The following is a 13,841-nucleotide window of genomic DNA, read 5'->3' as shown; positions in this document are numbered from 1 at the left end:
TCTCGGCTCACCGCAACCTCCGCCTCCTGGGTTCAGGCAATCCTCCTGCCTCAGCCTCCTGAGTAGCTGGGATTATAGGCACGCGCTACCATGCCCAGCTAATTTTTTGTATTTTTAGTAGAGACGGGGTTTCACCATGTTGACCAGGATGGTCTCAATCTCTTGACCTCATGATCCACCCGCCTCGGCTTCCCAAAGTGCTGGGATTACAGGCTTGAGCCACCGTGCCCGGCCTTCCAGAGTTTTTTTAAAGAAATAGTACAATGTTGATACCTGAACTTGATAAAGGTAGTACTTAAGATTTCAGTTTCATCTTTCTTATCTTGTTAAAATTATATCTGTGGCCAGGTGGGATTTATCCTAGAAATGCAAGATTGGTTCTAGGAAACCCAGTAATACACTGTATTAACACATATAGCAGAGAAAAATTACAATTATTTATATAGATGCTGAAGAACGCCTTTAAGAAGGATCAATACCTATTTCTGATAGACTTCAGAAAACAGGAATTGATTAATATTTTTTTAATATGATAAAATTTGGTATAGACCTTTTCAAAAGCCAGGATCTCACCTAATAAGGAAAGACTAGCTTCTACCAGGATTAGGAACAAGTACAGGATGCCCATTACTTCCATTCTTTTTTTTTTTTTTTTTTTGAGACGGAGTTTCGCTCTTGTTACCCAGGCTGGAGTGCAATGGCGCGACCTCGGCTCACCGCAACCTCCGCCTCCTGGGTTCAGGCAATTCTCCTGCCTCAGCCTCCTGAGTAGCTGGGATTACAGGCACGCGCCACGATGCCCAGCTAGTTTTTTGTATTTTTAGTAGAGACGGGGTTTCACCATGTCGACCAGGATGGTCTCGAACTCTTGACCTCATGATCCACCCGCCTCGGCCTCCCAAAGTGCCGGGATTACAGGCTTGAGCCACCGCGCCCGGCCTACTTCCATTCTTATTTAACATTGTTTTGGAAATATTAACCAATGCAGTTAGACAAGAAGAGGACCAATTAGAGGCAAAAGCCTTGGGAAAGATGTTAAGCTGTATTGTAGGTGATACAGTATTATAATATTCAAGAAAACTAGAGAATTTATTATTATACTATACAACTTGAAGAGGATACACAATTAACATGGACATTTTCATATACATAAGCAGTAACCAATTATGGTAGAGTAAAAGCCTCTTTTACATAGAGTAACAAGAAGATAAAATGTTTAGTAATAATTTTAACAGAAAATGCATAGAAGCTGTGTAGGGTAAATTAACTTTTTTAGACAAAGTGTCTCTCACCCAGGATGGAGTGCAGTGGCCCAGTCACAACTCACTGCAGCTTTGATCTCCTGGGCTCAAGCAATCCTCTTACATCAGCTGGGACTACAGGCATGCACCACCACACCCACCTAATTTAGTAATTGTTTTTTTTTTTTTTTGAGACAGAGTTTCGCTCTTGTTGCCCAGGCTGGAGTGCAATGGTGCAATCTCGGCTCACCGCAACCTCCGCCTCCTGGGTTCAGGCAATTCTCCTGCCTCAGCCTCCTGAGTAGCTGGGATTACAGGCACACGCCACCATGCCCAGCTAATTTTTTAGTATTTTTAGTAGAGACGGGGTTTCACCATGTTGACCAGGATGGTCTCGATCTCTTGACCTCGTGATCCACCCGCCTCGGCCTCCCAAAGTGCTGGGATTACAGGCTTGAGCCACCGTGCCCGGCCTAGTATTTATTTTTTGTAGGAAGAGGTCCTGCTATGTTGCCCAGGCTGGTCTCGAACTCCTGGCTGGGCTTAAGCGATCCATCCACCTTGGCCTTCCAAAGTGCTGGGATTTTAGGTGTGAGCCACCATGCCCAGCCCAGGGTGAACTTAAAAACACTTTTGAAAATCAAAAGTAGGCCAGCCATGGTGGCTTACATCTGTAATCCAAGCATTTTAGGAAGCTGAGGAGGGAAAATCCCTTGAGCCCAGGAGTTCAGGACTGTTCTGGGCAGTATAGCGAGACTTGTCTGTGCAAAACATAAAAGTAGACTTGAACAAATGGAAAGACATTCCTTGTTCCTGGGGTTAATGTCATGAAAATATTGATTCTTAAGTTGTTTTATAAATTTAAGGCAATCCCAATAAACAGTTTTTAAAAAATAGAACTAGATAAGTTTATACAAAAGTTTACATGGAAAAATAAAAGTGCAAGAATGCCTAAGAATAAACTGCAAAAGAAAAGCTGTAAGTGGGGAATAGCCATGTTTTATATTAAAGCATCCTATAGTTAAAGCTGTGAAACAGGCACATAAATAGACCAGTGGAATAGAATAAAAGAGCCAGAAATAGACTCAAGTACATACAGAATTTTAGTACAGTCATGCGTTGCTTAACAACGGGGATATGTTCTGAGAAATGCATCATTAGGCAGTTTCTTTCTGTGAACATCATAGAGTATGCTTTCACAAACTTAGATGGTACAGCCTATTACACACCTAGGATCTGTGGTACAGCCTATTGCTCTTAGGCTGCAAACCTGTCCAGCAGTTGTAACACAATGGTAAGTATGTATCTAAACATAAAAAGGGTACAGTAAAAATAGGGTATTACGATGGGCCCACATTCCTATAGGTAGTCATCATTGGCCAAAACCTCATTGTGCAGTGCTTGACTGTATGTGATAATATTTTCTCAAATCTCGGGGACAAAAATTAGCTTTTAATAAACGATGCTGGGGGCAACTGGCTAGCCATTTAGGAAAATATAAAATTAGATTCATACTTCACACAATGTACAAAAATAAATTACATATGAGTCAGAACTAAATATAATCAGTGAATCCATACAAGCACTAAAAGAAAACACAGATGAATTCCTCTGAAACCTTAGAGGAGGTTTTAGAAATGCTTTTGAACTGTAACTCAAAAACTAGTTTCAGTGAAAGATAGACAAAGCTATGTAAGAAAATTGTTAAATCCCAGTCTTGATAGCAAAAAACTATAAACAAAGTTGAAAGACAACCAATACACTAGAAGAAACTCTGTGCAGCATGTGATCCAGAGTATGAATATTCTTTTTATTTTTATTAAAAAATTTTTTTTTTATAAGATGGGGTTTCACCATCTTGAACTCCTGACCTCAGCCTCCCAAACTTTTAGGATTACAGGTGTGAACCACCACGCCCGGACTGAGTATGAATATTCTTAAAAAAGAACTCTTAGGCTGGAGGATTAATGACCAAAACCGATAGAAAACTGGGCAGAAAACCATAAATAGATAGCTTCACAAAAAAGATATAAAATGGACCTTAAACGTGTCAAAGTATGTTCAACTTCATACGTAATGCTGGAAATACAAATTCAGATTACACTGTTTTCTCGTAGATTGGCTAAAATAAAAACCTTGAAAACTCTTTCCATTGGAAAGTCAGTGGGGAAGCAGGCAGTCTTGTGCATTGCTGATAGGGGACTCTGGTATTTTCCAGGACTAAATACGCATTTGCCCTTCGACCCAGCAATCCCATTCCTAGCAATTTACCCTGAAGATATACTTCCCACCTTACAAAATTACAGATGTATGAGGTTACTACCATTACATTGTCATTTATAATGGTGAGATATGTTAAATAACCTAAATGTACCTTTTAAAATAATGTAAGCCACATGTAGGAGATTAGTTGAATAAAGCGGTACATCATGTAGTATAGTACTGTGCAGAAGTGAAAAGGAATGAAGATCTCTATGAACTGATATGAAGTGATTCCAAGGATACATTAAGTGAAAAAATTGAAAGTGCAAAAGAGTGTACTGTTACTTTCCATGTAAGATAAAAGGGTAAATTAAAAGATACAAATGCAAACACGCAAATAGTACATCAGGAAATAATGAGATTAACAACAGGGTGGGTGAGACTAGGCTGGAAGGGATGGGGAAGGAACACTATTAATATTTTACATATTAAATAAAATCAAGACTGAGGAAAACCTTTAAAATGAAATACAAACTGAACCTGTTTTAAATGATTGACTTTTGAACTTATATTTTGACTATGTACCTTTAAAGACAGAAATAGCTATAAAAACATTCTAGTTAGTAGGTCTGTTTTTTGTAGTTTTATAAGTTAGCAATTCTGAAACTTTTCTCTGAGTATCCAATAAATAAGTACATTTTGAGGGTAGTGGCAGCAAGATTTCTGCTGTTGGAGAAGGGAGTTGTGAATATGGCAAGAGAAGAATAACTAGAATGAACCCTATAGATGCATTGGAGTAGAATTAGAATTATCAGCACAAATGCATGATTTTTCATATAGCTGTACTTTGGACATTTTAGAAGGAGTTGCGTATACTGCTAAAAGGAACCCAGGCCTTTTGGAGAAATGGCTGATTGTGGGGCTGGGGCAGGAAAAAAGCCAAGATGAACCAGAAAGTAAGATAATTCCAAAAGGTAAGGTAGTGCTCAAAGAATGATGGGGACACTTTAGAAGGACACAGGAACCAGTGTGAAGGAACTTCGGCAAATATAGGATAATTTGAACATAAAATGATGGTGAAAGATTATAATCCATAGAATAAAACAAAAATCCCTAAGTTCATACTGATACCATATAAGTAAATGGGAAAGGCAAAGATGGGTCTTGCAGTAGATGCCAGCTAATAAATGGAGAAGGAAAAGTGGAATTGGAAAACTCGCCACTTGGGCTGAGCATGGTGGTTCACACTTGTAATCCCAGCACTTTGGGAGGCTGAGGTGGGCAGATTGCTTGAGCTCTGAACTTTGAGACCAGTCTGGCCCACATGCTGAAACCCTGTCTCTACTAAAAATATAAAAATTTGCCAGGTATGGTGGTGTGTGCCTGTGGTCCCAGCTGCTAGGGAGGATAAGGTGGGAGGATTGCTTGAGCGTTGGAGGTAGAGGTTGCAGTGAGATGAGGTTGTTCTACTGCACTCCCACCTGGGTGGCAGAGCAAGACCCCTTCTCAAAAAAAACCTCACCATTTGGCAACTATCCTGACAGTAATGAGTTAGGCAAGAATGATTAATGGATGTTACATGCTAAACCTAGTAGACGAAGAACTAGATTAATGATTAAAGTTTGAAGAACAGGATTTCATGTAGTCTCAAAGTATTTTCCCCACAAAATTCTTATTGAATTGGAGAAATAGTAATTTTACCAGGAAACCTGGCAGATATCAATCACTATCACTGGACAATGGACAAATGGACAGATCAACACCTTGTGCCACTTGATGAGAATGTCCCTTCTGTGATATTCCTGCGGGAAGACTTAGCTCAAAATTAAACATGAAATACCAAAGGAACCCAAATAAAAGGCGTGCTTTACAAATTAATCTGCCTGTTGTCTTCAAAGATGTCATGATTATGAAGACAAAGATGGAGAGGGGAAAGTTTAAGGAGCCTAAAGAGACATGACCACTAAAAGTGCCATGTGGGCCGGGCGCGGTGGCTCAAGCCTGTAATCCCAGCACTTTGGGAGGCTGAGGTGGGTGGATCACGAGGTCAAGAGATCGAGACCATCCTGGTCAACATGGTGAAACCCCGTTTCTACTAAAAATACAAAAAATGAGCTGGGCATGGTGGTGCATGCCTGTAATCCCAGTTACTCAGGAGGCTGAGGCAGGAGAATTACCTGAACCCAGGAGGCGGAGGTTGCGGTGAGCCGAGATCGCGCCATTGCACTCCAGCCTGGGTAACAAGAGCGAAACTCAGTCTCAAAAAAAGAAAAAAAAAAAAAAAAAAAAAAAAAGGCACCGTGTGATCCTGGCTCAGATTCTGGACCAGAATTTTGTTGTTTGTGCTGCTATAAAGGATGCTATTGGAACAATTGGCAAACTTGAATAATGTTACATACTAAGAAATAGTGGCTGAGCATGGTGGCTCATGCCTACAGTCCAGCACTTTGGGAGGCCAAGGTGGGCAGATCACGAGGTCAAGAGATCAAGATCATCCTGGCCAACATGGTGAAATCCTATGTCTACTAAAAATACAAAAAGAAAAATAAAATTAGCTGGGCACGGTAGCATGCACCTTTAGTCCCAGCTACTCGGGAGGCTGAGGCAGGAGAATCACTTGAACTCAGGTGGGGTGGAGGTTGCAGTGAGCCTAGATCACACCACTGCACTCCAGCCTGGGTGACTAAGTGAGACTCTGTCTCAGAAAAAAAAAAAAAAAAAAAAAAAAAAAAAATAGTGTTGTGAGCTGGGCACGGTAGCTCATACTTGTCTTGGCATTTTGGGAGGCTGAGGCGGGTGAACTGCTTGAGCCCAGGAGTTTGAGACCAACCTGGGCAACATAGGAAGACCCTGTCTCTACAAAAAATACAAAAATTAGCTGGCCATGGTGGCATGTACCTGTAGTCCTAGCTACTTGGGAGGCTGAGGTGGGCACATTGCTTGAACCCTGGTAATCAAGGCTGCAATGAGCTGAGATCACGCTACTGCACTCCAGCCTGGGTCACAGAGCAAAACCCTGTCTCAAATAGTATTGTGGTAATGTTTATTTCTTGTTAATATCACTGTAGTTATAAAAAAGTGTTCTTGTGGGTTTATATGTATAAAAGAGAGAGGGTCAGGCACAGTGGCTCATGCCTATAATCACAGCACTTTGGGAGGCCAAGGCAGGAGGATTGCTCGAGCCCAGGAGTTTGAGACCAGTCTGGGCAACATAGCGAGACGTCATCTCTACTAAAAATTTAAAAATTAGCTGACCATGGTGGCACACAGCTGTGGTCCTAGCTACTTGGGAGGCTGAGGTGGAAAGATCATGAGCCCAGGAGATCAAGGCTGCAGTGAGCCATGATTACACCACTACATTACAGCCTGAGTGACAGAGGGAGACCCAGTCTCAAAAAAAGCAAAATCGTTTATGTGGTAAAATACTAATAAATGAATTGGGATGAAGGGTATATGAATGGTTTTTGTACTGAGTCTCCCTCTGTTGCCCAGGCTGGAGTGCAGTGGCATGATCTCGGCTCACTGCAGCCTCTGCCTCCTAGTCCAAGCGATTCTCCTGCCTCAGCCTCCTGAGTAGCTGGGATTACAGATGCTTGCCACTACACCAGGCTAATTTTTTTTTGTTTTTAGTAGAGACGGGGTTTTGTCACGTTGGCCAGGCTGGTCTTGAACTCCTGGCCTCAGGTGATCCACCCAGCTCAACTTCCCAAAGTGCTGGGATTGCAGACGTGAGCCACCGGCTTGACCTGACACTTTTGTTTAGGTTGGAAATAATTTCAAAGTGAAATAAAGTTGTCATAAAAAATTTGAAATTCAAATAGAACTTTTAAAACAAATTTAATTGGTGTGTCCATCTTTGCAGCCTTTGAGGTTTTCTGCATCATTTCTCCCCAGCAGGGAGGAGGTGCTGCCTTTGCCTATTGTCCTGCTTTTTTGGAGAACCTGTGATAGAGCTGGAGCTGTCTACCTCTACCTCTGTAATTGTGTAATAGAAATGTCATTCTGTAGTGTTGGTACATCTTATACTTGTCTTTACCATTTTGAGCTCAGAAGGAAATTTATTCCTGCAGGTTGTTGATGAGCGTGAATTTTTTGAGATCATGCCCGCTTATGCCAAGAACATCATTGTTGGTTTTGCAAGAATGAATGGGAGGACCGTTGGAATTGTTGGCAACCAACCTAAGGTGGCCTCAGGTAGGACGAAGAAGCTCTTATAAGCCTTGGTTGTGGGGCTGGAGGCCAGGGAAGCCTGGGTCCACGATATCTGTCTGCCTTTTGCCTGTTCTTCAGACATGGCCTTCTGTGACCAGAGGAAAAAACCCAAATGGTTGTTGTAAAAGCTGTTTTTTTTTTTGAGACAGGGTCTTACTCTGTTGTCCAGGCTGGAGTGCAGTGGTACAATCACAGCTCACTGCAACCTCCCCCTCCCAGGCTGAAGCTCTGGGTAGTATTGACACCTTAACAATATTGTCTTCCAATCCACGAACACAGAATGTCTTTCCATTTTCCTTCTTTTTTTGTTTCTTCCTGCTATGTTTTGTAATTTTCAGTGTCCAAGTCTATCACCTCTTTGGTTAAATTTATTTCTAAATGTTTTATTATTTTAGATGTTATTGTATATGGAATTGCTTTCTCTATTTCTTTTTTGGATTGTTCATTGCTGCTTCATGGAAGCACACATACAAAGCTGGTTTTTATTGATCTCGTAACTTGCAACTTCGCTGGGTTTGTTTATTATTTTGTTTTACAATTTATATTGCTGCATTTTGTTTGGTTGTTCGTCTGTGGACACAGGTTATTTCCACCTTTTAGTTACTGTGAATAATGCTGTTGAATATTGTGAATATTATGAACGTTGATGAACTTGTTCATTAGCCCTCTTGTGGATTTGCTGGGATTGTCTATATACAGGATCATGTTTTCTGTAAATAGAGATAGTTTTACTTCTTCCTTTCCAATTTGGATGTCTTTTATTTTTCTTGTCTAATTGCTCTGGCAAGAATTTCTTGTACAGTGATGAATTGCAGTGGTGAGAGTGGGCATGCTTCTTTTGTTGCTCATGTTAAGGTAGGAAAACCTAGTCTTTCACCACTGTATGATGTGAGTTGTGGGTTTTTCATGAAGGCCCTTTATAATATGGAGGAAGTTTCCATCCATTCTTGATTTTCTTTGTGTTTTTTCATGAAAGGATGTTGGATTTTGTCAAACACCTTTTTTGTTTCAATTGAAATGATCATGTGGTTTTTGTCCTTCCTTTTGTTAATGTGGTGTATTATGCTGATTTTCTTATGTTGAACCACCTTTGCATTCCTGGGATAAATCCCACTGGGTCATAGTGTATAATCCCTTATAAAAAATACATTTATAGAACAGTTATAGGTTCACAGCAAAACTGAATGGAGAGTAGATAAAATTCCTGTTCACCTTCTGCTCCCACATGCATAGCCTCCATGTGACCAAAGCCCTGCATCAGAGCAGTATATTTGTTCAAATTAATGAACCTTCATTGATTCATCATTATCAACCAAAGTCTAGTTTACATTAGGGTTTATTCCTGGTATTGTAAATCCTATAGGTTTGACAAATGTATAATGACATGTATCCACCGTTATCATATGATACAAAATAGATTCACTGCCCTAAAAATACACCGTCCTCTGCCTGTACATCTTTCCCCTAGCCTCACCTTCTGGCAACCACTGGTTATTTTATTGTTGTCAGTGTTGCCTTTTCAAGAATATTATATAGTTGGAGTCATCCAGTATGTAGCCTTTTCAGTTTGGTGTCTTTCAATTACATTTGAAAGTAAAGTACATTTAAGGTTCTTCCATGGCTTTTCATGGCTTGTTAGCTCATTTCTTTTTAGTTCTGAATAATATTCACTGTTTATCCATTCACCCACTGAAGGATATCTTAATTGCTTCCAAGTTTTGGCATTGCAATAAAGCTGCTATAAACATCCATGTGCAGGTTTTTGTGTAGATGTAAGTTTTTACCTCATTTGGATAAATACCAAGTAGCATGATTGCTAGATTGTTTGGTAAGAATGTGTATAATTTTTTTCTTTCACAGTAGCTGTGCTAGTTTGCATTCCCACCAGCAATGAATGAGAATTCTCATTGTTTCATATCCTCCGGTTGGTGTTCCAGATTTTGGCTGCTCTACTGGATGTATAGTGATACCTACGTCTAATCTGCAGTTTCTTAATGACATATGATGTTGAGCATCTTTTCTTTTTTCTTTTCTTTTCTTTTTTTTTTTTTTGAGACCGTCTCGCCCTGTCTCCCAGGTTGGAGTGTGTCATGGGATCTCAGCTCACTGCAACCTCTGCTTCCTGGGTTCAAGCAGTTCTCCTGCCTCAGGCTTTGGAGTAGTTGGGACTACAGGCACATGCCACCAGGCCCAGCTAATTTTTTGTATTTTCAGTAGAGACAGGATTTCACCATGTCAGCCAGGATGGTCTTGATCTTCTGACTTTGTGATCTGCCCACCTCGGTCTCCCAAAGTGCTGGGATACCAGTGTGAGCCACCGTGCCCGGCCATATCTTTTCATACATGAGTTTGCCTTTTGTATATCTTTTTTGATAAAGTATCTATTCAGATCTTTTCCCGTTTTAAATTGGGTTGTTTTCTTATTGTTGAATTTTAAGAGTTCTTTGTATATTTGAGTAACAGGCCGTTTTCAAATATGTTGTTTGCAAGAATTTTCTTTCAATCTGGGGTGTCTTCTCTTGACAGTGTATTTGTCAGAGTGAAGTTTTTAATGAAGTCTAGCTTATCAGTGATTTCTGTCATGGATCATGCCTTTGATATTGTAACTTTTTAAATTTTTTTGAGACAGTCTTGCTCTGTCACCCAGGCTGGAGAGCAGAGATGCAATCTTGGCTCACTGCAGCCTCTGCCTCCCTGGTTCAAGTGATACTCATGCCTCAGCTTCCCAAGTAACTGGGACTACAGGTGCGTGCCACCATGCCTGGCTAATTTTTTGGATTTTTAGTAGAGACAAGATTTCACCATAATAGCCAGGGTGGTCTTGAACTCTTGGCCTCAAGTAATCTGCCCACCTCAGCCTCCCAAGGTGCTAGGATAACAGGCTAGAGCCACTGTGCCCAGCCTGTTGTATTTGTATCTTAAAAGCCACTGGCATTCTCAAAGGCTTCTAGATTTTCTCCTATGTTATCGTCTAGAAGTTTTTTAGTTTTGTGTCTTACATTTAGGTTTCTGATTCACTTTGAGTTAATTTTTGTGGAGGGTATAATGTCCATATCTAGATTTATTTATTTAATTATTTTTATTTATTTTGCATGTGGATGTTGTTTCAGCATTATTTGTTGAAAAGACTGTCTTTGTTTCATTATATTGCCTTTGTTCTTCCCTGTTCCCCCCAGCCTCCCTCCGAGATGGAGTCTTGCTTAGCTGCCCAGGCTGGAGTGCAGTGGTGCAATCTCAGCTCACTTCAACCACCGTCTTCCCGGGTTCAACCATCTCTCCGGTCTCAGCCTCCCAAGTAGCTGGGATTACAGGCACCCACCATCATTCCCGACTAATTTTTGTATTTTTAGTAGAGATGGGGTTTCACCATGTTAGCCAGGATAGTCTTGAACTCCAGACCTCAAATGATCCGCCTGCATTGGCCTCCCAAAGTGCTGGGATTACAGGCATGAGCCACTGTACCCAGCTACCTTTGCTTTTTTTTTTTTTTTTTTTTTAATCAAACATCAGTTCACTGTGTTTATGTGGGTTCGTGCCTAGATTCTCCATTCTGTTCTATCAATCTATTCTTTTGCCAGTATCACAGTGTCTTGATTACTGTAGCACAGTAAGCCTTGAAGTTAGGTCGTATCAGTCTTCTGACTTTTTTTTTCCTCCTTCAATATAGTGTTGGCTTTTCTGGATCTTTTGCCTTTACATATAAACTTCAGAGTTATTTCATTGATACCCACAAAATAACTTGCTAGGATTTTGATTGGAATTCTGTTGAACTTATTTATTTAATTTATTTTTGAGACAGAGTCTCGCTCTGTTGCCCAGGCTGGAGTACAGTGGTGCAATCTTGGCTCACTGCAACCTCCGCCTCTTGGTTCAAGTGATTCACCCGTTATTACAGGTATCTGCTATCATTCCCAGCTAATTTTTGTATTTTTGTAGAGACGGGGTTTCATCATGTTGGCTAGGCTGGTCTTGAACTCCTGAACTCAGGTGATCTACCCTACTCAGCCTTCCAAAGTGCTGGGATTACAGGCATGAGCCACCACGCCTGGCCGGAATTGTATTGAATTTATAGATCACCTTGGAAAGAGCTGACATCTTGACAGTGCAGATACTCCTCAGTTTGTGATGGGGTATGTTCTGAGAAACTTACTGTAAGTTGAAAATACCATAAATGAAAAGTGCATTTAATACTCCAATAAACCCATCATAAAGTTGAAAAATTGTAAGGCAAACCTAATCCTAAGTTGGGGACCGTCTGTGTTGAGTCTTCCTATCCTTGAACATGGATTCTCTCTGTTTAGTTGTCTTCCCTTTTTATTGAGGTATAATTGACAAATAAAAATTGTGTATAAGGCGTACAGTGGGATTATTTGATATACATATAATTTAACAAGTTAACAGATTCATCACCTCACATAGTTACTTTTTTTTTGTTTGTTTTTTGTTGTTTGTTGTTTGTTTTTTTTTTGAGACAGAGTTTTCGCTCTTGTTACTCAGGCTGGAGTGCAATGGCGTGATCTCGGCTCACCGCAACCTCCGCCTCCTGGGCTCAGGCAATTCTCCTGCCTCAGCCTCGTGAGTAGCTGGGATTACAGGCACGCGCCACCACGCCCAGCTAGTTTTTTGTATTTTTAGTAGAGATGGGGTTTCACCATGTTGACCAGGATGGTCTCGATCTCTCGACCTCGTGATCCACCCGCCTCGGCCTCCCAAAGTGCTGGGATTACAGGCTTGAGCCACCGCGCCCGGCCACACACATAGTTACTTTTTTGTTGTGATGAAAACACTTAAGATCTACTCCCATAGCAAATTTCTAGTATACAATACAGTATTATTAACTGTAGTCACCTTGGTGTAAGAGTCTCAGGACTTAGTCATTTTCTAACTGAAAATTTGTACTCTTTGACCAATATCTTTCTTTTTCTTTTTGAAACTGAGTCTCACTTTGTCACCCAGTCTGGAGTGCAGTGGCGTGATCTCTGCTCACTGCAGCCTCTGCCGCCTGGGTTTAAGTGATTCTCATGCCTCAGTGTCTCGAGTAGCTGGGACTACAGGCACGTGCTATCACACTAGGCTAATTTTTGTGTTTTTAGTAGAGTTGGGGTTTCTTCATGTTGGCCAGGCTGGTCTCAAACTCCTGACCTCAGGTGATCCACCCATCTTGGCCTCCCAAAATGCTGGGATTACCGGCGTGAGCCACCATGCCTGGCCTGACCAGTATCTTTCCATTCTCCCCACTCCAAAGCCCTTGGTAAATACTGTTTTACACCCTGTTTCTATGAATATGACTTTTTTAGATTCCACACATATGAGCTTATAACAGTATTATCTTTTTATGGCTGACTTATTTTACTTGGCTAATGTTCCTCAAATTCATCCTTTTTTTTTTTTTTTTTTTGCAAATAGTAGTATTTCCTTCTTTTTTCTTTCTTTTCTTTTCTTTCTTTTTTTTTTTTAAGATGGGATTTCACCATGTTGATCAGGCTGGTCTTGAACTACTGACCTCAGGTGATCCTCTTGCCTTGGCCTCCCAGAGTGCTGGGATTACAGGCATGAGCCACCGTGCCTGGCATTTTTTCTTTCTTTCTTTTTGAGATAGGGTCTTGCTCTGTTGCCCAGGCTGGAGTACAGTGGTGTGATCATGGCTCACTGCAGCCTTGATCTGCCTCCTGGGCTCAAGCAACCCTTTTGAGCAGCTGGGACCACAGGCATGCACCACCATGCCTAGCTAATTTTTTGTATTTTTGGTAGAAATGGGGTCTTACTCTGTTGCCAGGCTGGTCTCGAATTCCTGGGCTCAAGCAGTCCTCCTGCCTTGGCATCTCAAAGTCTAGGATTACAGACATGAGTCACCATGTCTGGCTCCCTATTTTTTATGGTTGAATAACATTACATTGTATGTGTGTCTGTGATGTTTTCTTTATCCATTCATTTATCATTAGGTTGTTTCCATACCTTGGCTATTGTGAATAATGTTGCAGTGAACATGGTGCAGACATTTCCTTGAGGTACTGACTTCAATTTCTTTGGGTATCTATACCCATTGTGGAATTGTTGGATCATAATGGTAGTTCTCTTTTAATTTCTTGAGGAGCCTTCATTCTGTTTTCCATGATGGCAGTACCAGTTTTATGTAGTTACTTTTACATTTCTTTTCTTTCTTTTTTTTTTTAAAGAGACAGGATC

At 40.9% G+C, this 13,841-nt stretch overlaps 1 protein-coding gene across 6 annotated transcripts in view; it reads left to right on the top strand.

Annotated features, from left to right (window-relative positions):
• Positions 1–13,841, top strand: part of PCCB (propionyl-CoA carboxylase subunit beta) — a 99,475-nt gene that overhangs the window by 57,708 nt on the left and 27,926 nt on the right. For all 6 annotated transcript variants that reach the window (XR_012519242.1, XR_012519241.1, XR_012519240.1 and 3 more), the window contains one exon: positions 7,514–7,637. Coding sequence is in view for 3 of the 6 variants with exons in the window: in XM_074405884.1 (XP_074261985.1) it covers positions 7,514–7,637 (124 nt within the window). In the remaining 3 variants the exon portion in view is untranslated. The remainder of the gene's footprint in view (positions 1–7,513; positions 7,638–13,841) is intronic.

Source organism: Saimiri boliviensis, chromosome 9 (genome assembly GCF_048565385.1).
Source record: "Saimiri boliviensis isolate mSaiBol1 chromosome 9, mSaiBol1.pri, whole genome shotgun sequence".
Lineage (NCBI taxonomy): Eukaryota > Metazoa > Chordata > Mammalia > Primates > Cebidae > Saimiri > Saimiri boliviensis.
This window is presented reverse-complemented; position numbering and strand designations above follow the sequence as displayed.